Genomic DNA, 27,430 nt, shown 5'->3' on the forward strand with positions numbered 1-27,430 from the left:
GAGAGAGTGAGACAGTGGGATAAGTTTGGGATTGATACAGAGCTATGGAGACAGAGTGGGGCAGTGGATTAGTTTAGGGTTGATATACTAAAATGTTGGTCCATTACTTCCTTCTGCAGTACAAGAATTGTTTTTCTCCTGGTTCATCTCATTATTAGGACAAACTTGATATACATCACTCAATTAAAACACCCTCACATTTAACCCTCACAGTGATGCTTGCTGTTGATACCAGCAAACACTGTACTGCAGCTGGGGCAAGCCTCTTCCATTCAAGGCAATCTGATTTGAACATCCACTGATCGAATTCGATGCTGGTATAGGTATTGCTCTTACACTTTGTGGACAGTGCTCTTAATCAAAGTGAAATCCCCACAAAGGAGCTACAAGTATTTGTCTCCAGGCACGACGACCTTTAATGTTGTGACCATGTTTGTATTCCTCTCTGTGGGCTGTGGAGCAATTCAATAGAAGGTTAATCATCTCTATGTTGTGTGAAGATCATTACACATCACTGGACATTGCTCAGAGATCTGAGGTCCTGCCGTGGGAATCAATCAATCAGTGTGAGTCTCTATTTGTTTGGTGTGTTCTCAGCTGTTACTGACATGGTGACTTGTAATTCTGTCTCCCCACAAACAATTGAGAATATAAATGGCACACATTTGTTTGTTGGTGTGTTGTTAAATGGTTCTTCTCAATCTCTGCTCCCCAAATGTCCATTGTCAGCATTAGAGGGAGATGAGACAAATGGGTTATGGAGCCTGTTAGGGTCCTGAAGTCTTTTCTGTTGCCCCTTGGTGATGTGAAAGGTGGGGAGTTGTTTTTTTGTCAATGATGTGCTAATACAACAATATGTCCTCCCTCAGGTTTGAGACTGGAACCTCTCTATTTCTACCTGCTGGTCAGTGTGATTGCTTCCTATGTCAGTCATTCTCTCAAAGTGAGAACCTGTCATCGTAAGCTAATTCTCTGCCTTAGTCTTGTTGCTTAAGTAAATGGTTTTGAAGTTTCTTTGCTTGTTGCTGAATGATGCATCTCTCTTACTATGAGTGGAGATGGCAGATTGAATGTTGTTCCAGATCCCAATCCGAAGTAGCTGGATCCTGAATTATCCCATGGTGGATAGAAAATTTGAATGTAAATTTGAATGTAACTGGTTAGAGAATCCTCTGTGAGAACAGATACAGACACAGGGTACCTTTCTGAGCTACTGTCACCAGTGACTCGTGGGCTGAAAGGTTTGTCCCTGTGCTTTACTATTCTATGACTGGTTTCACCATTGGCTGGGGTACATTGTACATGATAGCCCATGAACAGGGCATCCTAACTGCCCTCCCAAAATGCCATTCCCTTGGCTATGATGGCAGTCAATCCAGTAATGCCCATGCTGTGCCCCATCTGAAGGTTAAGTTGCCCCGTGGTGTTTCTTTTTCACAGATCACAGTTCTTCCCTCTGCTTCAAACACCCCAATCAAATCAGTTACTCTCTCCAAAAGTAAAATACTGCACATGCTAGGAATCTGATAAGAATCGAAAATGCTCGAGAAGTTCAGCATCTACGGAGAGACAAACAAATGTTTCAGTCATCTGATTGTTTAAAGCCTCCATTTTTTTCCCCTTACTTCCCTGAAATTAATCAGGATGTTGCTGTGTGTTAATGTAGTATATACATTTACATTGTACATTGTATGGTGTTATAGTCCATATGAGAGAAGAGGAATGACCTGGTCAATACCTATTCTTCAAACTGCATCACAAAGCCCAGTTTACCTACTCATTGTTGCCTGGTGGTGATGTGTGTAAATCAGGTTTTTGTTTTGCAACAGAGACTACATTTCAAGGGGAGCTCACTTGTCAGCAAGAATGTTGAGCTATCCTTGTTTGTGATATCAATGCAAGTCTTCTTTGTTCTTCCAAGAAACACCATGTGAATATAGAAGATAAAAGATTTAAACACAATGAGGAGGGCTCTCCATAAAACCTGCGTACATTGTGAATTTGTTCCAGTGTTGGGTAAATTTGCAACAACAGAGTGGTCCAAGATGTTGAAACAAATGATTAATTACAGGAAAAAGTTAAATATCATTGAAATAGTAGCTATTCCACATTGACTCAAATATTTACAATCAGGTTCATTGTGTCTGTACGGCCTTTGCTCAGATTATCCCAAAACTAATCCCACTTTCTATCCATAGCCATGTATCAACCCAAATGAATATCTTTATCCTAGTCTTTCCCAAAACCCCTGCATCAATTCCAAAGTAAATGCACATCTTCCATTGTCCTAAACTCCTTTGGAATGAGCCTATCCCCAAAAAACAACTCATTCCAGGTACTAGGAAAAGTGAGGATTGCAGATGCTGGAGAGTCAGAGTGGAAAAGTGTGGTGCTGGAAAAGCACAGCCGATCAGGCAGCATCGAAGAGCAGGAGAGTCAATGTTTTGGGCTTAAGCTCTTCATCAGGAATGTGGAGGGGAAGGGGGATGAGAGATAAATATGGGGATGACACTGGGAGAAAGGTAGCTGTGAAGGTGATAGGTGGATGAAGGTGAGGGGTAATAGTGACAGGTCAGTGACCAGGGCGGAGCAGATTGGTGGGAAGGAAGATAGAGAGGTAGGACAGGTCAAGACAGTGTGCCAAGTTGGAGGGTTGTATCTGGGATGACGTGGGGGGAGGGGAGATTTGGAATCTGGTGAAGTCAATGTTGATGTCTTTGGTTGAAGGGTCCCAAGATGAAAGATGATGCGCTCTTTCTCCAGATGTCAGGTGACTTGGATTTGGCGGTGCAATCTTGTAAACCTCCTGTGAATTGCCTCCAACATTTGACATCCTTCCTTAATTATGGGAAGACCAAAACTGCACACTGTATTTGAGATGTTGTCTCACCAATGCCTTGAAAAACTGAAGAATAGCATGCTCATGTTTTCGTTAAGTTCCCCTCGCAATAAAGGATAGCATCCAATGAACTTTCTTAATTGCTGTACCTGCAAACTAACTTTGTGTGACACATGCACTGGAACAGAGATTCCTTTTACACCTTGGAATCCTGGAGTCATTATCCACTTTCATTCTTCCTGCTAATGTGAACATCTTGTTTTTTCATATTGTACTTCACCTGCCAGATGTTTATGCACACTCCCACAGCCTATCTATATTCTTCTTCACACTCCTTATGTCTTCTTCATAACATATTTTCCTACTTGTCTGTGATTTAGCCATCATGCTTTTGCTTCCTTCATCTAAGTTATTGATGTAAACTGTAAAAGGTTGAAGCCCTGGGAGACTGTATTCATCACAGCCTGCTAATCAAAGACAGATTCATATATATGCTCTCTGTTTTCTGCCAGCCAGCTGATTTTATATTGTTGTTACCATGTGACGCTCTACACCATGGGCTTTCATTTTCTGCAATAACCTTTGGTATGGCACCATACCAAATGCCATCAGAAAATCCCAAACTAATCCCTCTTCATGGCCCTGTTTGAATCCCAAGCTAATCTCCCTGGTGTTGGATTAGGGTGGACAAAGTCAGAGGTCCATTTGGGAGTAATACAGGGCCATGGGGAGAGAGTGATGCAGAGAGATTAAGTCAGAAGTCACAAGTTATAGTCCAACAGGTTTATTTGAAATCGCAAGCTTTCAGAATGCTGCTCTGTGGTCAGCTGATAGAGCAGTGCTCTGAAAGCTTGCAATTTCAAATATACCTCTTGAACTACAACCTGGTGTCATTTGACTTCTGACTTAATCTCTCTGCATCACTCTCTTCTCATGGCCCTGTATTACTCCCAAACAAATCCCATAGCCCTACTCCCTCATGGCCCTGTCGCAATGTCCCATAGACTTGGATCAATCCCAAACGATTCCTACTTTCTCACTGTCTTTCAACAGCCCTGCATCAATTGTAAAATAAGCCCACTTCTCCAATCATTCCTGGTAGCCAACTCAATTCACAAACTAATCCCACTGCCCTGCTCTCTCCCCATAGCCTTGTATCAATCCCAAATAAATCTAAATGTCCCATTCTCTCCTCATTGCCCCCGGTATCAAACTCAAATTACTCCCAATGTCCCACTCTCTTTCCATCTCTTTGTATCTTGTTTGCATTCAAATATTTGTCTACTTGCCCTAAATAAAATGCAGTGAACTGCATTCGCGAACTCTATTAAACCATGGGAGGAAAGAGCAACCTTGTTTTATTTTTATTCATCCTGCTTCCTCAATCATTCAGTGCTTGAATTTTTGATCCATGTTTGGGCCTGTGATGAAGTTCCACTCAAAATTATCTCCATGTAATGTCTTGACATTTTCTTAAATGAAGGGATTTATAAGTGGTCGATGGTTTTCAGACTTTGAATTAATGATAACAAAGCCTTTGATTTATACCACTCTGACACCTTTCTCTAGATAGGTTGCAGTTTAATTTATGGCACGTATTTGTTCTTTGTTGTTTTTGCTCACAATTTGATATTGGAACTTTTTTTCCTATTGTCTTAATGGTTGTCAAGTTTTAATTCATCACTGAGATGTCATCGTATTCAGGAATGCCTATTTCCTGGGTGCTATGAGGTTTGGAATGTTCTAATATGTGTGTACTGGCACCCAAGCTTCATTGCGAGGTGCACTGAATAACTGTCTGCCAGGAGAATAAGAAAGGCACAGCCAGATGCATTCTTTATCTTCTTGTGTAATCATTTCTGTCAGAAACTGTTGGACTTTTCTGTATCGTTTAACTGTTTGCCAGTTCTGTAGAGTTTTCAGCATAAGTTTCAGGCTGCAGAGAGGAAACAGTAAAAGCACAGAACTTCAGATGCTTAAATCTTGGGTTGATGTCGTTCCAACAAAAGTGACCAGGGAAACCAATTCTCATTCAACCTTCTGAGAGTGTGCACTTTGCACTCTGAGTAAACTCCCTTGGGGATGAAGCTCAGCAGAACTGACATTACCCCGTGAGACAGGTTGGGAGGCAAAACTCCTCTGAAAATAGCACGGAAAGTACAATAACTCTACCGAGGCCAGAATCCTGTCACCAAGTCACCCTTTATTTAAATGGGGAGAACCCTTGACACTGAGCCAGCTCCCTCAGAGTGAACAGGGATGTCTGACCCTCCTGTTTATATCTGTCAGCCAGGGCTCCCTGTTTGGACCAGGTTAGCAGCCTCAATCAAGGAACTCATATTCTATGAGGTCCACCATCACAATCAGGATATACCTCCCCCTCTGAGTCTGAGAACATAGTCTGGTGTTTTTGATTAGATTACTTACAGTGTGGAAACAGGCCTTTTGGCCAAACAAGTCCACACCGACCCGCCGAAGCACAACCCACCCAGACCCATTCCCCTACATTTACCCTTCACCTAACACAATGGGCAATTTAGCATGGCCAAGTCACCTAACCTGCACATTTTTGGAGTGTGGGAGGAAACTGGAGCTCCTCCTGGGACACTTTAGTACTAGGTCAGGTTCCTCCAACTCTGCTTCTGAAACAGATGCACAGCGTCTAAAGCACATTAGTTCACCTTTTGTGCCCAGAGGGTTTTGGAAGAAACTCATTTTCCCCTTCAGGTGGCAAAGGCGTTGAGGTGGCCACATCTAATGTGTCCACACAGATTCTGAGGTATCCTCAATGCTTGATGGAAAGTGAGAACTCTCAGGTCCCTCAAGTTAGAAAGGTTGTGAAGGAGCCGGGCAGGTTTTGCTCCTGCACCATTTTGAAATTTGCAGCTTTCATATGGTCCACGTACTTGTTCTGGACCATTGTACCTACCTGGTCACTGGTCTTGCATTGACCATGCCTCTTGCCCATGCAGGGCCATTTCTGTGGTTGCTACACCAAAGTTTGCCCCCTGAAGTAAACTATCTCTCTCACTTTAGTGGAGTCTTGTGTCCAGCATTGATTCTCCTGATGTCGTTTTACCCTGCACCTCCATGTCTAGGAATATCAGATTTAACCTGGTGTGGAATCTTCTCCCCGTTAGCAACTCTGCTGGAATTATTCCTATAGTTGTATGAGAGATGGTCCTGTAATCAATAGGAACCATGATAGTTTAGTATCTAGTGAAGCTGTAGACTGTTTCTTAGGCCTGCCTTCAAAGTTTGGACTGCTCTTTCTACCAGATCATTGTATGATGGATGGTATGAAGTTGTCCTTATATGACAACCATTTGAGTTTAGTAAATGAAGGCCTGTTATCTGTGACCAACTCTTCCAGGAGTGTGTCTATTGCAAAAGACATGGTTACACATTTGAAAAATGAATTCTATGCTTGTCCAGCCACTTTGAATGGGCATCCATAATGACTAAGAGCATCGTGCCCATGAAAGGACCTGCATAGTCCAATGTTCACCCAGCCATTCCAATGAATGCAGTGGACCTGGTGACAGTAATTGTTGTTCTTGTTGGCACTCTGGGCACTGCCCCACCAATGTCTGCATCCAGTCCTGGCCACCAGACATAATTTGTTGCCAATATCTTTATTTTGGAAACCCATGGACAGAGTGGGTGGAGTTCAGCCAGTATCCCGTGGCCGCCTTTGGCCGGGACAATCACTCATGTTCCCCATAATAATACATCTTCTTCTACTGTGATCTGGTCTCTCCCAGTCCAAAAAGGTTTTAGTTCTGGTTGTGATGACATTTTGGTCTCCCCCGTCACCACCAGCTATTTCAGTTTGTCAGGATCAGATCTTTCTGTGTCCAAAATTTGATATTGGAACTGTGTCCAGAAAATTTAAAACCATTATGGACTCTTCCAGTGGTGGTACTACTGGTGGTGTGTCGGCCAGTGGGAGGTGGCTCAATGCATCCTCATTTGCCACCTGGCCACCCAGACGGTATTCCAACTTGTAATTATATGCACTTAGTATTCTGCCTGAAGCTATGGGCAGCACTGCCTTGTCCTTTTGAAGTAGACCTTGCAGGAGTTTGTTGTCCATTATTATGTCCGTAAAGGTATTGGTGGAACTTCCTGACCCCAAATATGACTGCTAATCCTTATTTCTATATCTGGGCACATATACACTCTGCATAACCCAAAGTCCTGGATTTTGGTTCATATGCTATTGAGCATTCCTCTCCCTTGGGCCTCCTTTGAACTAATACTACTCTGATGCCATACAGAGTGGCAATGCATGTCAATATCAGATCTCACTTGAAGTCATAGTGTGCTAACACCTTACAGGATGATAGCTGTTTCATCACTTCCCTGAAAGCTATGGTTTGGCTATGCAACCGTTTTCAAGGCTGACTCTTTTTTAAGATGTAGAGGTGCCAGTGTTGGACTGGGGTGGACAAAGTTAAAAATCACATAATACCAGGTTATACTCCAAAAGGTTTATTTGGACTTGTACTTCCAAATAAACCTCTGTTAAGAGTTGCTGCAAAGGTGCCTAGATGGCCGCCAGGTTACATATGTACCTTCTGTAATAATTCACCAGCTCAAGGAAAGACCTAAGCTCCAGTACAGATGTGGGAGCTGGGGCAGCTTTGATCACCCTCACTCTGTAGTCTGGATGTAGTCTGGTCGCGTCAAATCTGTGGCCCAGCTAGATTACTTGGGATGCCTGGAACACATTATTTTTTCTCTTTAAGACCATAGGACCACCTAAGAGAAACATGTAAGGACTAAGTCCAACTACTCTTAGTGCTCCTTATGAGCATGTCATCTAGATCAATCAGAGCTGGTGTAGACTTTGTTAAATGTTCTCCATTGTTCACTGAAGCAAAACCAATTGTGTCTCAGAATTAGACAAGGCTTTGGGTTGTAATATTCCTTAACTAAATCCAACAACTCTTGAAAGGTTTTAGTATCTGGTAATGCAGGGAAGGTTCGACTCCTAATAACCAATAAAGCTGCAGATCCACAAGCTGTCAGGAGAATTGCTGGTTGCTTTTCATTTGCTGCAACGTCATTTGACTGGAAAAAAACCAATGCATTCTTCCCACATATTGGGCTCAGTGTTCGATGGCAACATTGAATGATTGAAGCTTCCCAAAGAACGGCATGATGCCAGAAATGTTTACCCCAACTCAAAAATGACTGTTGCTAGCAAATTTCTTCAGGAGCGTGGTTTTCTCTCATCATCACTGAAATAACTCTACATTTGCCGGTATCCCCAAGTCAACTTTTTTTCCACACGTGGAGAGGCTTTGCTACTGATCCAGCTCCCTTACAACCATCTCTCAGAGTGAACAGATTTTATAACACACCTGTTCTTTTGTCCTTTCTTTTTTTGTTCTTTTTAATTTTTTTTTTAATCTCATTTTTATTCTTCTTTTTCCCAACACTACCGCCTAACTGCAGTAGTGCTTATGTTTTCCCCAGCACTCATATTGTGTGTGTGCAGGTGAGACACAGTGAAAGACAACAGGGTGTACAAACTTTTATTCAACTCCCACCACCAGGAAGAAAGGAAACACCCAAGTGACCAGTGACAAGCAGTGCCCTTCTCAGAGAGCAATGCTGCGTGATCAAACAGTGAAGGGGAGGACAGGGATTAAATCAACACTTTTTTTATTTTATTAAACAATTACAAAACATCTTCCAAAAGAGTTTACAAAAAAACAGTTAACATTTACAGCTGTATACAAGAGACAGCAATTTTACAAGGGAGAGGAGCAGCAAAACCAGGCTCCAAACCTTACCGTTCAACCAGTTTACAGGGAAATGAGGACAAACCTCAAATCCCAGTTTCACATATAAAAGACAGTGACAATGACATTTGTACATAAAAGGACAATCCAGTTACATAAAAAAAACCAGTGCATACAATACAGACCCAGCAAGCCCCCGTCCCTCCCACCTTCCGACCACTCTAAGGCAGCCCGCCCCTACGCACCTTCCGGCTCTCAGTCCACCCCATGCCCCTTCCAGTTCTTGGTCCACCCTGACATACCTTTTGACCACCTCTAGGACAGCCCGCCCCGGTACCCGCCCGGGATGACAACAGTCAGGACGGCTACCCGCCTTCTGGCTCTCGGTCTGCCCCTACATACCATTGGGCTCTCACCCACCCCGATGCGCCATCTGGCCCGTGGACTGCCCTGACACACCTTCCGGCCACCTCTAGGACAGCCCGAACACTCCTGTTTTTTTTTCTCTTTTTCTAGCTGCCTCAGAGCCAGCTCTCATACTGAATAGAACCTTTGACAATCCAGTTTTTTTTCTTACCCCCTCACTACTGCCTAACTGCAGTACTGCTTATATTTTCCCCAATGCCCATGTTGTGTGTGTGTAGGTGTGAGACATAGTGAAAGACAACAGGTGTACAAATCTTTATTCAATTGCCAACACCAGGAAGAAAGGAAACAGCAGGGTGGCCAGTGACAAGCACTGTCCCGCTCATCAATGGGCAATGCTGTGTGATCAAGAAAGTGAAGGTTAGAGTGTCTCCTGGTTATTTTTTCCCCAGCACCCATGGTGTGTGTGTGCAGGTGTGAGACACAGTGAGAGACACAAGGGGCACGAATCTTTATTCAATTTCCACCACCAGGAAGATAGGGAAACACCCGAGTGGCCAGTGACAAGTACTGCCCTTCACATCAAAGGGCAATGCTGTGTAATCAAAACAGTGAAGGGGAGGGGAGGGACTAAATCAAAATAGAGTTGGAGGGGGAAATAATACACTCCACTCCCTGAGGCGCCCACCTCTCCCTGAACGACTCCAGGGTGTTGGTGGACACCGCGTGCTCCTTCTCCAAGGACACCCGGGCTCTAACGTAACCACAGAAGAGGGGCAGGCAGTCGGCCCTAACGACCCCCTCCACGGCCCGCTGCCTCGACCTGTTGATGGCCAGTTTGAACTCCTGTTTATTTTTTTTTATTTTTTTTATTTTTTTTTATTTTTTTTCTTTTTTTCCTTTTTTTCCGTTTATTTAACCCCCACACTACCGCCTAACTGCGGTAGTGCTTATTTTTTTCCCCCAGCACCCATGGTGTGTGTGTTTGCAGGTGTGAAGCACAGTGAAGGACTCAAAGTGCACAAATCTTTATTCAATTGCCACCACCAGAAAGATATGAAAAACACCCAAGTGGCCAGTGACAAGTACTGCCCTTCACATCAAAGGGCAATGCTGTGTGATCAAAACAGTGAAGGGGAGGGTAGGGACTAAATCAAAATAGAGTTGGACGGGGAAATAATACACTCCACTCCCTGCGGCGCCCACCTCTCCCTGAACGACTCCAGGGTGTTGGTGGACACCGCGTGCTCCTTCTCCAAGGACACCCGGGCTCTAACGTAACCCCGGAAGAGGGCCAGGCAGTCGGCCCTAACGACCCCCTCCACGGCCCGCTGCCTCGACCTGTTGATGGCCAGTTTGAACTCCTGTTTATATCTGTCAGACAGGGCTCCCTGATTGGACCAGATTAACAGCCTCAATCAGAAAACTCATATTCCTTGAGGTCCATCTGACTAACCTCATTACAATCACTACACAAAGGTGTCAGTAAGGGAATCTAAATTCTTCCTGCTTCTCCAGATCATTCCAAACTGTGGGAGTGGGTGGGGCACAGCTACCTACTGAGCAGTTAAAGTAATTCATGAGACGAATTACTTCACATCCTCATTAGCAATTGAGCACCACAACAATCCCATCCCGGGCGCACAGTGGTTAGCACTGCTGTCTCACAGCGCCATGGACCCAGGTTCAATGCCTGCCTCAGGTAACTGTCTGTGTGGAGTTTGTACATATTCTGCATGGCTTTCCTCTGGATGCTCTGGTTTCCTCCCACTGCCCAAAGATGTGCAGGTTAGGTGAATTGGCCATGCTAAAATTGCCTATAGTGTTAGGTGAAGGGATAAATGTTGGGGAATGGGTCTGGGCGGGTTGCTCTTCGCAGGGTCGGTGTGGACTTGTTGGGCCGAAGGGCCTGTTTCCACACTGTAATTAATCTAATCTAATAAGAAGGGTCCAGCCATTTAACAGGTTCCAGGGGAGGGAGCTTCCCTTTTATGGCTACTCGGTGGTCCCACAGTTAGACACATTGGAGGTACTGGTGACCCTACTGATGGGACATCCAGATAGCTGGTTCACACCTCCACCCACCTGTGCCAGCCATCTGGATAACAACCTGCCTGGCCTCTGGGGACACCTCAACATGGAGCGTTTTCTTCCTCTTCCTGCAGTGGTCACCTCTGTCAAGGTGGCCAGGCCATTGTGCCACTAGCTGCATGAGGTGAGCCATCATCCTCAATCGGGTGACTTATTTTATTGATTCATGGAGTGAGAGTGAGGGGGGAGAGAGAGTGAGAGGGGAGAGAGAGTAAGAGGGGAGAGAGAGTGGGGGGAGAGAGTGTGAGGGGGAGAGAGTGTGAGGGGGAAGAGAGTGTGAGGGGGAAGAGAGTGTGAGGAGGCCAGCATTTACTGCCTGTCCCTAGTTATCCGTGAGGTGGTGGTGAGCTGCCTTCTTGAACCGCTGCAGTCCACGTGTTGGAGATTGACTCATAATGGCCTTCAGGAGGGAATTCCAGGATTTTGACCAGTGACAGTGAAGGAACAGTGATATACTTCCAAGTCAGACTAGTGAGTAGCTTGGAGGGGAACTTGCAATGGGTGGTGTTCCCATGTATCAACTGCCCTTGTCCTTCTAGATGGAAGTGGTTGTGAGCTTGGTAGGTGCTAGCTAAGATTTTTTGGTGAATTACTGCAATGTGTCTTGTCGATCTTACACACTGCTGCTGCTGACCCTCCGAGGTAATGGGGTGGATTTTTGTGATGTGGTGCCAAGCAAGTGGGCTGCTTTGTACTGGATGGTGTCAAGCTTCTTGAGTATTGTTGGGCTGCATCCATCCATGCAAGTGGGAAGTTTTTCATCACATTCCTAACTTGTGCTTTTTAGACAGTGGACAGGTTTGGGCATCAGGAAGTCAGTATTCCTTGTATTCCACTACAGTATTCCACTACAGCCTCTGACCTGCTCTTCTTGCCACTGTATTTCTAGTTTGCTTCTGGTCAATTGTCATCCCCTAGAATTTTTGTAATGGAGAAAGGTTAGATACTCTCCTGTTGGAGATGGTTATTGTCTGCTGTTGTGTTGCATGAATCTCACTTGCCACTTTTCAGTCCACATCTTGCTGCATTTGAACACGGACTGCTTCACTACCTGAGGGGTCATGAATGGTGCCTGAACATCGCACAATTATTGCCTAACATCCCCACTTCTAAACTTATAATGGACCAACTGTCATTGAAGGAGCAGCTGAAGATGGTTGGATGTAGGACACGACTCGCCCACCCCTCTCACCTTCCCCCTCTCGCCTGGCACTGTTCCAAATGCCTAATCTCTGAGTTTCAAACTAGGATTCCCTTCTCAACCATTCTGCGTGGAGCAAAAGGTTCAGGACCTGTAACTTTGAAAGACTTACTCGATTGTGTCTGTGTGCTCTAGTCTTTATTGTCTTTAACCTGCTTCGCCTCGAGATACTTTCGGTCTTTATTCCTTAAATGCTACATCCCATGGCCAATGGACCAGAGATAGCAAACCTCAGGTTGTGGCCTGAACAAGGGCGGCAGCAGCTTGTATTCAGAAAGGCAGCTGCAAGCTGTGGTGGAGCCCATTCTCCAAGCTGCTCAGTGCACACTGCTCAAAGGATGGTGGAAGCTGGAGGGACTTAGAGAGATGAGGAGGCATGAGGCCACAGGGGGATTTGTAAACGAAGAATTATGAAAATGGAGACATTATTGGACAACATACTAACTTAAATTCAAGTTAAAACCTTTCCTAGTCTTGAGTACCCATTGACCAGTCCGATATTAGTAGCAGCGATGTCACACTCACAGCTTTCCGGGCTGAAACCGCTGAGGCTTTCTGAGCACACTTACTCATAAACTTTCTGAAATTTATTGTCTGGGATTATGCAGCTCCCTAATTCGTCAAAGGATTGAAAAGACAATCCTCATGAATTTTAATATTCCCCTTTGCTTTAGAAGTGGTTGATGCATATAATAAGCAGTTTACCTGATACAATTGGGAGGCTTAAGTACTTGGTACATTGACAATGATCCTCATTTAAACTGAGTGGGAAATATGGAAGGCGGGGACCCATTTAAAGGCTGCCTCTCGTCTTTCTCTGTGGAACACCTTTTGAGCTCATTATTTTGCTGGTTGAATTAACGTTTGTCTTGGTCAGCACTTGTACCAAACGAAATTCTCGGTCTCTGGAACTTCCGAGGGCTCCAACACAAATTGTCTCCCCCTGCCCTCCCCTGAACTACCTGAGTTCAGCTCCTTCAGGAACAGGCTTTTAAAGTCAAAGGAACTCCTGGGGGATGGGCTGCGGGAGGGTGGCGAGTGCGATCCGTGAGAGATAACCATTTTTAATAAAGTTTAAAATTACACAACACCACATTTATTTGGGAGCACTAGCTTTCGGAGCGCTGTATTTTTAATAAGACCTCCCAGCAGGACTCTCCTAGGGAGGGGAGCTCGAAAACGGGTTGCCCCCCACCCCCTCTCTCCCTGCCTTCTGCTCTCCCATCCTCTTCCTTTCTCCTCCCCTTCTCGCTGTCTCCCACTCTCTCTCTCTTTGTCCTGCTCTCCCTCTATCTCCTTGCCCCTCTCCCTCTCTCACTACCCCGTCTCTCACTCTCCCCCATCCCCCCCCCCCTCTCTCTCTCTCTCTCACGGTGCACCATTGGCACCCAAGCACAATGCTGTCCCTCCCCAGTGAGCATGGAGCTGAACAATCCCCATGAGGAGAGTACCAGGAGATGTGAGTGGGACCTCGGTGCCCTTTCTCTGCCCCAGCTCTGCGGGAACCGGCAGCAGCCGCACTCCTCGTTCACTCCCATCGATCCGAGCCAAGTGAATCAGCAAGTGGGGCCAACTCTGCTGCCCTGACCGAGCGAGCAGTAATGGGAGACGGAGAAGAGGCAAAACCATCCCTCCGTGAGAAGCAAACCTTCATTACACACGTGACAAGACAATCCGAGAGACCCTGAAAGTAAAGCCAAAACAAAAAAGGATTTAATCGAGAAAGCAACAAATGATTGTGAAGTAACCAGGGATTGCACAAATCTCTAAAACCATGTTTGGGGATTCCAAATAAGAGACAGGCAGTGAAGCAATGCTTTATCAGGCTCTTTAGTGGCTATGAATGATCCTAATTACTGTGTACAGGATGCAATAGGAATGCAGTCAGGGCATCCAGGGTTACGGCAAGAAACGAAAGAATGGGGATGAGAAACTTATCAGCCATGATTGAATGGCAGAGAGATTCGATGGGCTGAATGACCTAATTTCTGCTCCTCTGTCTTAGGCAGGAGTGATGATCAAGATGGGATGAAGTAGAGCCAGTCTGGGAGGTGCCTGGCCTGGCCCACAGTTTGTCTGATCCTGCTGTAACTGAGGGCCATCAGTACTGGCCGCTGCAGATACAGGAGGCCGAATGGCATTTCGACAACGGTGGCATCACCATCAATCCCCCCGAATGGGTCAGCCAGCGAACTCGGTCAGGGAGGAAGAAACAACTTCACAATTCATAAGAGCAGCGAGTCTAGCATCAAGATAACGTCGTTCCCCACTGTCCCGAAGCACTTTTGTGCCAATGAAGTTGTTTTGAAGTGGAGCCCCATGTTGGAATAACCGAGGCAGGCATCTGCCAGTGATCTGTTTGAACGAAGTTGCTTGGGGGATAAATATTGACCAAGGAGGGAAAACTCTGCAACTCTTTATATCACGCAGGGAGTCTCTAACACCGATTGCGTTAATCAACCCGAAGATCGTACAATGCAGGAGTAGGAAATTCAGCCCATCAAGTTTGCTCTGCCATTCAGTGAGATCATGGCTGATCTGATAATCCTCAACCCCACTTTCCTGCTTTTACCCCATATCACCCGATTCCCTTCCTGATTAAAAATCTGACTCCCTGTGTCTGATGACAATGCAGCACTCCCTCAGTGCTGACACTCCAGTAACTTCCTGGACCACAAGGAACTTGTTGAATTGGACCCTCGTATTGTCCCTGGTGTTGTCGGGCACTCCATATCCTTCGGTATCCATCCGCTGTGAAAATCCCAATTATTGACAGCTCCCACGTTACCCGACAGGGGTGAGGCTGTGGAAGAGGGGGAGGTGGTCAGAATCACTGCCACCATTAAACATGACCCTCCCTGACCCTTGTCCATCCTGAGCCTCTGGGATACCCGCACAGCCAAGCCCACAGGCACTGAGGGCTGTGAGAATTTGTGTTCCAGCGCACCAATGCAAGGGGGAGAGGTTATTGCCAGTTGGAGAATATTTCCAATCTCCTCAGCAAGTTAGAGGAGACCAATGGGTGGAGAGATGACAGTAACTGGTGTGATTTCTGATCTTTCATGTTTGTGTTTCCCTTGTAGGTACTATGATCTTATTGAACGATGTATTGATCCCAGTGTAGTGACTCCATTGAGCAACGATTGGCTGCAAAGAGCCTATGCCTATGTCCCTGTTGACCACGACACTCAGCTAAGGGACACATGTCAGCGGCTAACACAGGTACAAGCTGAGGAACACTTGCTGCCATCTTGTTTGTGGGTATGATGTGATGGCAGCAAATCAATGACAATAAATGTGTTCTTTTTAGAGGAAGTGTACATTTATTTACCAGGTTTAACAGAGTAACTAACCTCACCCTGAACCCACCAAGTCCCTCAAACCTCATTTTGACTCCCCCCAGAGACCCTTAACTCTCACCCTTAACCCCCCAAGCCCCTTAACTCTCACCCTGACCCCTTCCAAGTCCCTTGACTCTCATCCCAATTCCCCCAATGACCCTTAACCCTCACCTTGACCCCTCAGAGACTGTTAACCCTCACCAATACCTCCCACCAGTGACTATTAACCCTCACCATGACCCCTCACAGATTGTTAACCCTCACCAATACCTCCCACCAGAGACCCTTAAGTTTCACCCTGACCCCCCAGAGGCCCTTAATCTGCTGCTTCATACCCACTCCATCTGGTTTATCTCTTACTACGACAACATAAGCCCATCCTGACTCACGTATGAGGCCTTGTCCTTATTGCTACAAACTACTTTGTCAGATGTTAAGTAATGTTACTCAGAACTGCACTCGGGTAAACAGTTTAGTCTTTAAGGGAGTTGAGATATTGTTCTTTATCAAAGCCACAACTTGCCTATAGCTGCTCCTTTACTGTCCACTCCCCCATTACAGTCTTGACAGTCAGAAATCAGAAGTACATGGCCTGTCTTTGAAGATGTGATGCCTTTACTTGTTGATGAACAGTCAATGGAAATGAGGGGCCCAGTTGCACCTTGCCTCAGATTAGCATCAGGAATGAAAATCAGGCTATTGGCTTGTTGTTCCTGCGCTGGCACATCCACTCATCATTTGTCAAGTAGATTAGATTCCCAACAGTATGGAAATAGGCCCTTCAGCCCAACGAGTCCACAATGACCTTCCAAAGAGTAACTCACCCAGACTCGTTCCCCTACATTTACCCCTGACAAATGCACCCAACAGTATGGGCAATTTAGCATGGCCCATTCACCTGACCTGCACATCTTTGGACTGTGGGAGGAAACCAGAGCACCCAGAAGAAATCCAGGCAGACACGAGGCGAATGTGTGAACTCCACACAGACAGTTGCCCGAGGCTGGAGTTGAACCCAGGTCCCTGACGCTGTGAGGCAGCAGTGCTAACCACTGAGCTACTGTGCTGCCCCATCACATCACACCATCTCCTCAAACATCCCATCATATCGGATTCGAGTGCCTGGGTTCATAGCAGGGCTTGTGTCAGGTTCCTTATGTTTGGGAAACTGAAGTTATCCCAGAAGGAGAAACCAGAGAAACGACCCACAGTCATACTTAGAAACCAAGTTACTGGTTGTACTGGACTCCTGCTTTGAAGCTTACCAGACCAGTTGGCACAGTATATCTCATTCACCAGTTTTATCAGTTTAATTTTCAGAGATATGTATTTTCAACTCCAGCATGACCTCGTCAGCTGTTTAAGCACAGATGGTTTGGTGGTTATTGGTTGTGTCATGACAAAAATGTTTAAATGCACCATAGAAAGCAACCTGTCCTGATGCATCGCAGCTTGGTATGTCAACTGCTCTGCTAAGACCGCAAGAAATTACTGGGAGTTGTGAATGCATTACAAAAACCAGCCATCCTTCCACTGACTCCACTTATACTTCCCTTTGTCTCGAGAAAGCAGACAACATTGTCAAAAAGCAGCCCCCCCCCCCCTCCCCCCAACCCTAGTTATACTCTCTTCCACCCTCTTCCATCAGGCAGAAGATACAAAAGTTTGAAAACACGTACTGACAGAGTCAAGAGCAGCATCTTCACCGCTGTTATCAAACATGTGAATAGACCTCTCATATATCAGAGGTGATCTTTCTCTGCACCTTCTCTGTAGCTGTAACATTATATTCTGCATTATATTCTACCCTAGTGTGAATGAGTGATTTATTGTCATTTGTACTCTACAATGAACAACACAGTAAAATACAGTGAAAAGCTTTAGCTATTGCCACAATCCAGCACCATTTGAATATTTTAAGGTAAATCTGAAAGAACGTCTATCTTAGTTCTGCCGCCTCTACCATGGGTCCTGAGCTGGTTGACCAATGACAACTACACTGCCAACTGTGCCAGACTCGCCACTCTTCAGGCATCATCTCTTCATCACTGGGCCCACCTCGCCCTTGATGCTGGGTCCCGTGCTGGACTCACACTCGGCCCACACCCAGGAGCCCCCGGCTCCACTGCTGCTGCAGCCTCACCAATAACCAGGTGACCCTGGCCTGAGGCCTAGCACAACCAGACGCCCCTGGCTCCATTGCCAGGCCAGGCTGCTGCCTTGTCAAGAGCTCCGCACTGGCTGCTCTCTTCCACATGGCGCCTTTCACATGCTGCCTAAAGGAAGAGGGTGAAGTAAAAGACAGAAGACAAAAAGGGTAAGGAAAGAAGGGAGGAAGCGACTGTCTGACCATGGAGCCCGAATGCTGCCGACCTTATGGGTTGTCTGGTTAGCATGCAAAACAATACTTTTCACTGTAGCTCGTGACAGTAATCAAATCAGTAATCAAATTAAAAAAAGGTCAGGTTCACAACTGTGAATAATGATCACTGTGCAACTGGAAAAAAGGTGTGATCAGTGCAGAATAACGCAGATCACGATTCAGGATTGACGTTGTAACAATCTGAATAAACTGCAATGGATGAAGGAAGATGCTTAGGATGTTCTCCTCCTTGGTTTACCTCCATGGCTCGTCGGAGCAACAGCAACGTGCACTTATGTGGCATATTTAACATAATGAGGCATTTCAAGGCACATCACCTTCAGGGAAAGATAATGGTACAGTGAAAAATGCCACTAGGTTAGCAAACCAGGACCCAAGGTTAATATTCGGAGGGAATGGGGTGATGTGGCACTCTGATGATGAAATTTGAATCAGTTAATACCAGGGAGAAAGAGTCTAATAGTGCCAATGTAACCATTGTCAACTGTAGTGAAAACCGATCAGAGTCACTAATGCCCCTTAGGGAAGGCAATCTGCCATCCTTACTTGGTCTGGCCTACATGTGACTCCCAGGTCCACAGCAATGTGATTGACCCTTAACTGCCCTCTGGGTAATTAGGAATGGGCAATAAATGCTGCTCCAATCAGCGATGCCCACATCCTGTGTATAAATAAAAATAAAAAACGCAGGAATGTTATCAAATAAAATTGAATTAGAAGCCACATAGATAGACATTGAGATAGGTGAGTGGGTGTCTGAAAGGAAAAAAAAGAGACACAGTGAGGGAACTCCTATCTATAGAGCCAATGTAGTTGAAGGCACAATCACCAACAATGAAATTAGGGCTTACTCAAGAGACCAGAATTAGTGAAGCGCCGATATCTCTGGGGGTTGTGGAGCTGGAGGAGATGGCAGAGACTGGGACAGACCAGGCTCTGGAAAGAATTGAAACAAGGATGAGAATTTGAAGGCATTGTGGTACCATACCCAGCTCAGTCAGAGCACATGGGATAAGTGGTAAATGAGATTCAGTTTTTGTTAGAACACAAACCATGGGCTTTCAGAGAGGCACTGAAACTGAGAAACCTTTCTAGAACAAAAGATGAAAAAAGAAACATTGCTGTGTTTGTAATAACTCTAAAAGTCTGGAGAAAGAGCATTTTGAAGTTCATGACTACTCGATGCTTCATGTCCCTGAATGTGAGTCTGTATTATGAGCTTACCCTGCCCAGGACTGTCACACATGAGACCGGATGCCAGGAATCTCCATCACATACCCCACACGTAATCAATCTCTGTCATTGCATTGCACTGACTCCATGTTGGATGCTTGTAGTGCAGTATGACTGCCTGCCTCCTAACTGCCCGGCCTCACACTCAGACTCACAATGGAGCTACACCACTCAGCAGCTCATACAGCGCCAGCTCCTAGGCCTCTCCTCACAGCTTGGATCATGTACATATCACATCAATTCTCACCATAAGCAAAGACCACCACCAAGCAGCCTGGCTTCAACACCAACCCCTCCCAGCAGTATCAGGCACACACATCCTGTAGAATCTTTCATTCAAATCAACTCAAGCCTTTGACCTATCATTCAGAATCCTTCAACATTTAACATCACCAATACCACATTCTTCTTCCTGGTAATGTACTCAGACAGTCACTGCTCTGGGGATTACCAGGCAATCAATGGAGGCATGGTGCTAATATATCCATTCCAATGTGATTTCATGCATCTCTCCTTCTGTAGGGGAGGATCCTGTATCACCAGCGTGAGGGTGTCCAGATTGGGAGAGGGGGCTGGAACTTGACATAGGATCAGCCACTTTAACAAGCACGCACTGAACTGGCAGGCAGACAAGGGGCACTGAGCTGGTTTTGAACAGGAAACTGGCTCCATCCAGCTATCATGAAAGGAACCCATCAACTGTCTCCACCCTGAAGGAAATTCAGGTCAGGAAGTGAAACTGACCTACCTCTAGTTTGTCCGTGCAGCCTCTGAAACACCTAGTTCCCAGGACCCTTCCCTCCCAGCCTCTTGAAATTGCTGGAGGGGAAAGCAACAGCAAAGGGCTCTGATTTTCAGAGGGCTGCTGGAAGCAGGCCAATACAAGGATAAGACTCTAGGCATGGCTATTAAGGTGTTGTCAGAGATACAGGGGGTAGCAGGGGAACATCTGGCAGAGTGTCCAGAGATTATTTAAGGCTTTGATCAGTAAGGGAATGAGGAAAAGACAAGAAAATGGACGTAAGGAATGTTGAATCGGCCATGATCCTATTGAATGGTGGAGCAAGCTCAAGGGGTTGAATGACCTACTCCTGTTCTTATTTCTTATCACTTCAAGGTGCGAGTGATTGGAAATTGTAGTGAAGGTACCTGTTTACAGGTTTTAGACCTTAACCATCTTCAGTGTGCTGTGATTGTATATCTTCATTCTTTGAGGAGAAAGTGAGGACTGCAGATGCTGGAGATCAGAGCTGAAAATGTGTTGCTGGAAAAGCGCAGCAGGTCAGGCAGCTTCCAAGTAGCAGGAGAATCGACATTTCGGGCATGATTCCTGAAGAAGGGCTTATGCCCAAAACGTCGACTCTCCTGCTCCTTGGATGCTGCCTGACCTGCTGCGCTTTTCCAGCAACACATTTTCAACTCAGGATCTTCAATCTTTGACTAAGTATTGAAGACACAGTGAACGGAAATAGCTCTTGAGCATCACTCATCTGAAGAAATTAATATTTCTTCAGGCATCACTGAATCTTATGAGATGTGAAGAACAGAGATATGTCTACCATTTAATAATTCATGGCAATGTGATTACATGTTAATATTTTAATATCCACAGGTTTCATCAGAATATTCCAAGACGACAGTAAACTGTTTGTGATTTTTTACAAGTTGTAGCAGCCTAATGGCTGTCATTGGTTTACATTTCTTAAAGCATTTCCCTTGCATCATTTATTGGGAACTTATTAACCCGACTTCCTGAAGCATGAGATAACTTTATGTAAACATTCATACAGTCATAGAGTCACAGAGATATATAACAGACCCTTCAGTCCAACTTGTGCATACCGACCAGATATCCTATATTAATTGAATCCCATTTGCCAGCACTTGGCCCATATCCTTCTAAACCCTTCCTGTTCATGTACTCATCCAGATGCCTTCTCAATGTTGTAATTGTACCAGCCCCCACTACTTCCTCTGGCAGCTTATTCCGTACTAGTTTTTCACCAAACATTACGTGTTGTCTGATTAGTGTTTCAAGCAAAATGCGAAAGCTTGATGTCAATTTCTCCAATCGGATGTGCCCTGCTCTCCCCTGCTACAGCCAGCAAACTGATTCCTCGTTTCAACAGTGGCTTGTGTGTCCACCATGTCTATTGTTTGTCAGTGTTTCAGATCTCCTTCTTAGTAAAAGATGTTCCTTCATGATAGCACTATTACAGATTCATAGAAACAAAAGCAGAGAGGATGATGTTAGTGCTATCTCTTTGGCTATTGAGTGCATTCTAATCTCAAGCTCTCACCCTATAACATGAAAAATCTTGAGTTTTTAATCTAATTCCACAGGTCGCTATTGATATTGCTGCCATGATCCTTTTAGGTAGAACATTGCAGATTAGATAATACTAGAAAATAATGGACTGCTCTTTTCCATCAAAATGGAATAACTGCAACTCAGGAATCACTGCATTCTCCAAACATTAATGCAGAGCAGAGGTTCTTTCTGTCAAACCTCAGTTTGTTTCTGTTGAACCCATTGAATCCAGCCTTTAATTTATCTGGGGTGAGTTTTATTTAAGAAAAATGACTTTATATGTAACTTTTCTCCACTCAGTTTCCCCATATTGATGAGCAATTCTGTAAACAGGCAGTACATCTGAACCTCTCAATTTCCTTCACTATTAGGAGATTCGGGATGCATATTCAGGAGCTATGAGGAAGGCTATACTTGACTATGTGCTGTTAGATCCATTTGAACAGGAAAGACTTGGCATTGACCTCCTTCCCAAGGTATGTGGAAATATAACTTTCTTGGTCAATTGACCATGATTCTGAGGGAAATTGTGTGTCTTCATGCTCCATTTAGGAGAATTGTACGTTCTTCACATTCTGCATTTTGAATAAGTGAAGGTATAGTCATGAAATATGATTGTGCCAGGCTGATACCCGGGGCAGATACAGGCTGAATCCTTCACTGTCACTCAGTACTCTTCACTGGTTCCTGTAATGGCATTGTATTGTTCTATTAACATATTCTATTATCTGACAGGAAATATTAGAAATTGTTGATTGCAAATCCTTTCAGAAATGTTGTCTGCCTGCTCCATTTGCTCAGATGTGATACTACATTTGGCCAGGTGCACTGTGTTTGATTATTACCCTGATTCACACATAGGTCTGACCTTGTGTGAAAGAGAATAAGCAGTACTACAGCAGAATGAACACTAACTTGGGCACTTGTTATCCACAAAACAGCGGATTTTATATCAGGTGAAGAGTAACTCCCCCCCTTTTGCAGTAACATCCAAAATATTGAGATTGTGGCAGGAGGTGTGGGTCAGTTTAATCATTTGGCTGAATAATCTATGATTTCTGTAAATGCAGGGTAAGGGAATTGGTCTGGGTGAGTTACTCTTCAGAAAGTAGGTGTGGACCTGTTGGACCAAATGACCTGTTTCCACACAGTCGGGATTCTATGAATATTATGTGCAGCAGCTCTAACTGTGTAGATTGAAGCCGTCTATTATAGAGGTGGTTCTTGGACATTGCCCCCTCACCCTGACTGAAGGCATTTCCTTGTGTAAACCAGGATTAGGGGTCCTCCGACAACGAGAACTCAGAGAAATGAGAGACATACACACACCCAGATATTTATTATCTGATTTCTTGGTCTCTGTAGTAAAGTGTTGCCAGAATTGCTAGAGTTAAATATCAGCCAAACCTAATAAACCAATTGAAAGATTAGGATTGACCTTAATGGCCAAGACAGTAAGTCAGAAATATTCGCAAGCACAGGGGTGCTCCAAACTGGGAAAGGACGGAGATTGAGGTTACCTACCTGTGTGGAATGGGATGATAATGAGACCTGCTGAAATGCAGAATCTACTAACAGCTATGAGTTACTGAACTCATCGATGCTGATGATATTCTCAATGCGTGTCTGTATCTTTACTGTAAATCCACTTTATTTCTCCAGCGGTCTAACACAGCGGGAAGAGGGAGGCTCCCCTGGCATGAAAGCGTAAAGACTGCACGTGAGAAATTAACTGATAACTTATACATCACTCATCCAGTCATGTCCTCAATATTGCTCAATTTTCAGACCAGGTAGGCATTTTGAAACCTCCACTTCAAACTGTCTAGAAAATGTCAATCATTGTCGAATATCATTAATTCCCATATGGTTCGTTGATGATCTTTAGGGAAGGGAACTGCCTTCCTTGCCTCATCTGGTCTAAATGTGACTCCAGACCCATAGCAAAGTAGTTGACTTTTAACTGTCTTCTGAAATGGCCTAGCAAGTCACTCAGCTCAAAGGAAATGAGGAAATATGTAATAAATGCTAGCCCAGCCAGCGACACCCACATCCTATGAAGAAATTTAAAAAGTGATCAAGTGGTGACCACTTAAAGGTCTCAACTCACCACCTCCCTGATCACTCCAGCAATGAAACTGTAGTGACCTGTTTAGGGAGGGCCTTCAATTGTCCCAACTTGAGGGAACATGGAGACATAGATGGTGAGTGTGGAAGTAGCTTTGAAATGGCTGTGCTAATGAGCAAACAAGGGAGTGGAGCTCAGACCACAACGAGGTCAGTCATGACCTTATTAGATGGTCAAGCAGATTTGAAAAACTGCATTCCAAAAACAGATTGTGGTGTCATTATCCAATTTTGGGATCTTGTTGTGCATAAACATCTCTGCACATGCTTCAGAAGAACCTCCCAGACTGTAGGATATTTTGGAACATCATTTCCGTAGCACTGTGATGCAGCAAAGCAGCTTACAGCCAACAAAGGTGATTATGAAATTCAGTTTCTGTTTTACTGTGAGGAGAATCTGTGTCCCTGCAGGTAATTTTGCACTTCTGTGTTACAGATACAAAAATTTCCGACTGATAGAAGCTGAGCTACTCTCACAGGTCTTCCCCTTTACTCTGGATCAGTTAATTAACCATGTCTCCATGGTTACAGAGAACAGGAGTATAGTTTTGCAGGATCACTGGTTGAAGGACTGTTCTGAGATCATTGCTGAGGACAGAGAGATTGTAGAAGCCTGGATGCCCCATGATAATGAGGTAAAACACTGACTGTGAATACTTCTATATTCAAGCTGAATTCTCCTGACAATTCCTGATTGGCAAGAACATTCCTCAAATTTTTCCCATTGGTTTTCAGAGTTGTAAACTGGCGGCACGGTGGTTCAGTGGTTAGCACTGCTGCCTCACAGCGCCAGAGACCTGGGTTCGATTCCAACCTTGGTTGACTCTGTGGCAAGTTTGCACGTGCTCCCTGTGTTTGTGTGGGTTTCCTCCGGGTGCTCCGGTTTCCTCCCACAATCCAAAGATGTACAGGTTAGGTGACTTGGCCATGCTAAATTGCCCACAGTGCTCAGGGTGTGCAGGTTAGGTGACTTAGTCAGAGGTAAATGTAGAGTAATGGGGAATGGGTTTGGGTGGGATGCTCTTCAGAGGGTCAGTGTGGACATGTTGGGCCACACTGTAGGGATTCTAAACAAAGAAGAGAAACTGTGTCCTGCCTTGAACCAATCCCCTCCAGACCCTTCTATCCCTATCCTCATCCCTGAACCCTTTCCCGCACATCTGATTTCCTCTCCTACCCTTCTCCCATTTACCTATCCTCCTTCTGTGCTCTCTGTGCATCCTCACGTCTCTTCCCCTTCAGTTTAGGTACTGAGCCGGAATTTCCAAATTGGAGTCAGGAATTATGTGTTGGGATAGCTCACGATGTTGCGTCTTGCATTAACACACATGTCCATGCTACTTATCCAGTAGGGAGTAGGGGTTAGGCTTTTCATTTCCCCTTTCCCTCATGCATCCTCCAGACCCACCTATCCTGTATTCACTATAGGAAGGACATGTGAGCCTTATACTATCATTGGACAAACTTAGGCATAATCACAAAAACAGCAAAAACAAATCACCCATTGAAACCCCACTTGAAAAAAATGCTTACCTTAAACAATTTTTCTTAATAAATAGGTTTATCTGCTGCTGAGGTAAATCAGTTTATGTGTGTTGGTACTCAGCCAAGCATTCATAATGACATTCCATCATACAGATGGTTCAGTAAACCCTCCAGAGCTGATTATGAGAGAGATGTGATCTCGTTATTTTCAAAGATGGACTTTCAATCAAAGTTACCTGGCATCAGTTCAGTATTTTTCAACTGATAAATGTATAGCCTTTAAATAAGTTAATGACCTTCAATCACTGGTCGAAATGACACAATAAAAGTTGTTTCTCAATACTGTTGAATACCCTTTATTCAGTGGAGAAAGTGCTCTAATGCATCTGAAGACTTTAACATTGCTGGTCGTTTGGTCAGCTAGCCCAGTGCCATTTTGTGTGAACATCAAATTAGAACTTGCCACATTTCCTCCACAAGACAAGATAATGTCTGGGACAAATTGGAGGGGAAATAGTATATTTGTTCATCCTCTCCTCCATTTCCAACCTCTAACATTGTTACAATGGCAAAATCAGTCTCTCGATTGCAGCAAGCTTACCAAAGCATCCATTTCTTTAACAAAGCTGAATCTGGGATTTCTCACACTTCTATCATTCAAATTCTGCTAATTTGAGCAAAAACTAGAGAAAGCAATTTAATAAAAATGTATAGTTAGTCGGGAAAGAATATAATCCATCCCATGAATACCAATGAACATAAGCATGTATACATGATGATAGGAGCAGGACAGGCTAATAAAAGCCTGGATGTTAAACCAGTGAATGAACAGTCTGCAGTTGATTGGAGCATGAAACTGCTGAGTAAATCACATCACATTCAGTTTTGTAATAGCTCAAATTAAAAACATTCACAATGCACTGATTAACCAATGGAGCTTGTATTAATTTGGATCATTTTGCAAAGTTCTACTTACTGCTTAAGAACTTTTAAGTTCCAAATAGTCTGCATTAAACCACATCAACACCAAAAGATGATTAATGTTCTCTTGATGTAAAAATGATTTGAACTATAGGAGCTGAGGATGGTAAAAATGGACCACTTCTTTGGCAGTGTTGCCACACTCACATCAAATCTCCTCCGAAGCATTGTGGAAGGATCACTTCAAGAATTAGTCCAGATATTCGAAGTCTATCAACAAGGAAACAGTTATGAAGGAGATTACCCTATGGATTCCCTGGGGCTTCCTGTCAAACCTCATCCCATCATCATCTTCGCGGTAAGAGAAGGCTACACCCTCCACGGCTGCTTTCACCCTTGCGGCATTTCTCCAACACTTTTGGTTTATCTTTCAACATCCACAGTATTTTGTCTTTTTTTGTTGATTACAGTTCATTCATTACCCTCTGAAATTTCCTCTGAAGCTTCCAGAATATTTCCTTGCATTTGTTTCCTCTCCATATACCACGGAGAGGAGAGGATGATGGGGATGGGGGGAAGAGGGAAGGTAGAAAGAGCAACAGGATGAAGGAAGAATGATAAGGAGAAAATGTGAGGAGAAGGGGAGGTGACAGGAGGGAAAGGGTTGAATGTGAGGCAGAGAGTGAGTGAAGGAATGAAGGGAGGAAGTAAGGGATGGGATAAAGGAAAGGGGAGAAGAATGGTAGGGAGAGGGAGGAGGGGAAGAGGAGACGGATTGAAGGCTGAGGAGAAGAGATTAAAAAAGTGGTGAATGATGAGGGGGGGGAGGGGTGAGCTGAGGGAAGAGAGAACAGAAGGCAGAATGAATGGCAAGAGGTGAGCATGGGGAGAGGAGCAAGGGAGTGCAGGACACATGGGTAAAGGGACAGATTTGAGGCAGAGATTAGGAAAGACAACAGCTAATGGGGAAGTGACACACTATAAATTGCTCAGACACTGAGCTAGCAGGTACACAATGGACCAAATGGCTTCTCTCTGTGCTGTAACAATTTTGAGAATTTGTGAGAGAGAAGGAGATGAGGGGTTACAGGGAAAGGTGAAAAGGGGATGTGTGGGAAAATCTCTGAAAAGGAAGAGGAAATCAAGCTGTCAATAATTGTCCAGTGACAGAGCTCCCTGCTGACAGAGCTCCTCCTCCTCTGGATAACCACTGTGGCCTGACCAATCTCTCCACGAGGTTCTCCAATCTGACCTTTGTCCCCATGATTTTTTTACTTACCCATCTCTGAATCTGGAGGGCCCTCGCTGCTCATTGTGACCCCTCACCTGAATAAACAGCTGAGGTTTCTAAACAGCTCTGAGGAGCCTGTCCACCCACC

The 27,430-nt window shown here is 44.7% G+C and overlaps 1 protein-coding gene across 3 annotated transcripts in view; it reads left to right on the forward strand.

The window, feature by feature from the left end:
* The window catches only part of LOC140466786 (dynein axonemal heavy chain 3-like), a 601,941-nt gene that overhangs the window by 133,128 nt on the left and 441,383 nt on the right, over positions 1–27,430 (forward strand). For 2 of the 3 annotated variants that reach the window (XM_072562421.1, XM_072562422.1), the window contains 5 exons: positions 15,334–15,472; positions 21,890–21,994; positions 23,181–23,311; positions 24,082–24,280; positions 26,206–26,409. In XM_072562421.1, the coding sequence (XP_072418522.1) occupies positions 15,334–15,472; positions 21,890–21,994; positions 23,181–23,311; positions 24,082–24,280; positions 26,206–26,409 (778 nt within the window). Of the gene's footprint in view, positions 1–14,932; positions 14,991–15,333; positions 15,473–21,889; positions 21,995–23,180; positions 23,312–24,081; positions 24,281–26,205; positions 26,410–27,430 lie in introns of those variants that run through there. The other variant, XM_072562423.1, reaches the window with a different exon arrangement.

The sequence above is a fragment of the Chiloscyllium punctatum genome, chromosome 44, assembly GCF_047496795.1.
Source record: "Chiloscyllium punctatum isolate Juve2018m chromosome 44, sChiPun1.3, whole genome shotgun sequence".
NCBI lineage: Eukaryota > Metazoa > Chordata > Chondrichthyes > Orectolobiformes > Hemiscylliidae > Chiloscyllium > Chiloscyllium punctatum.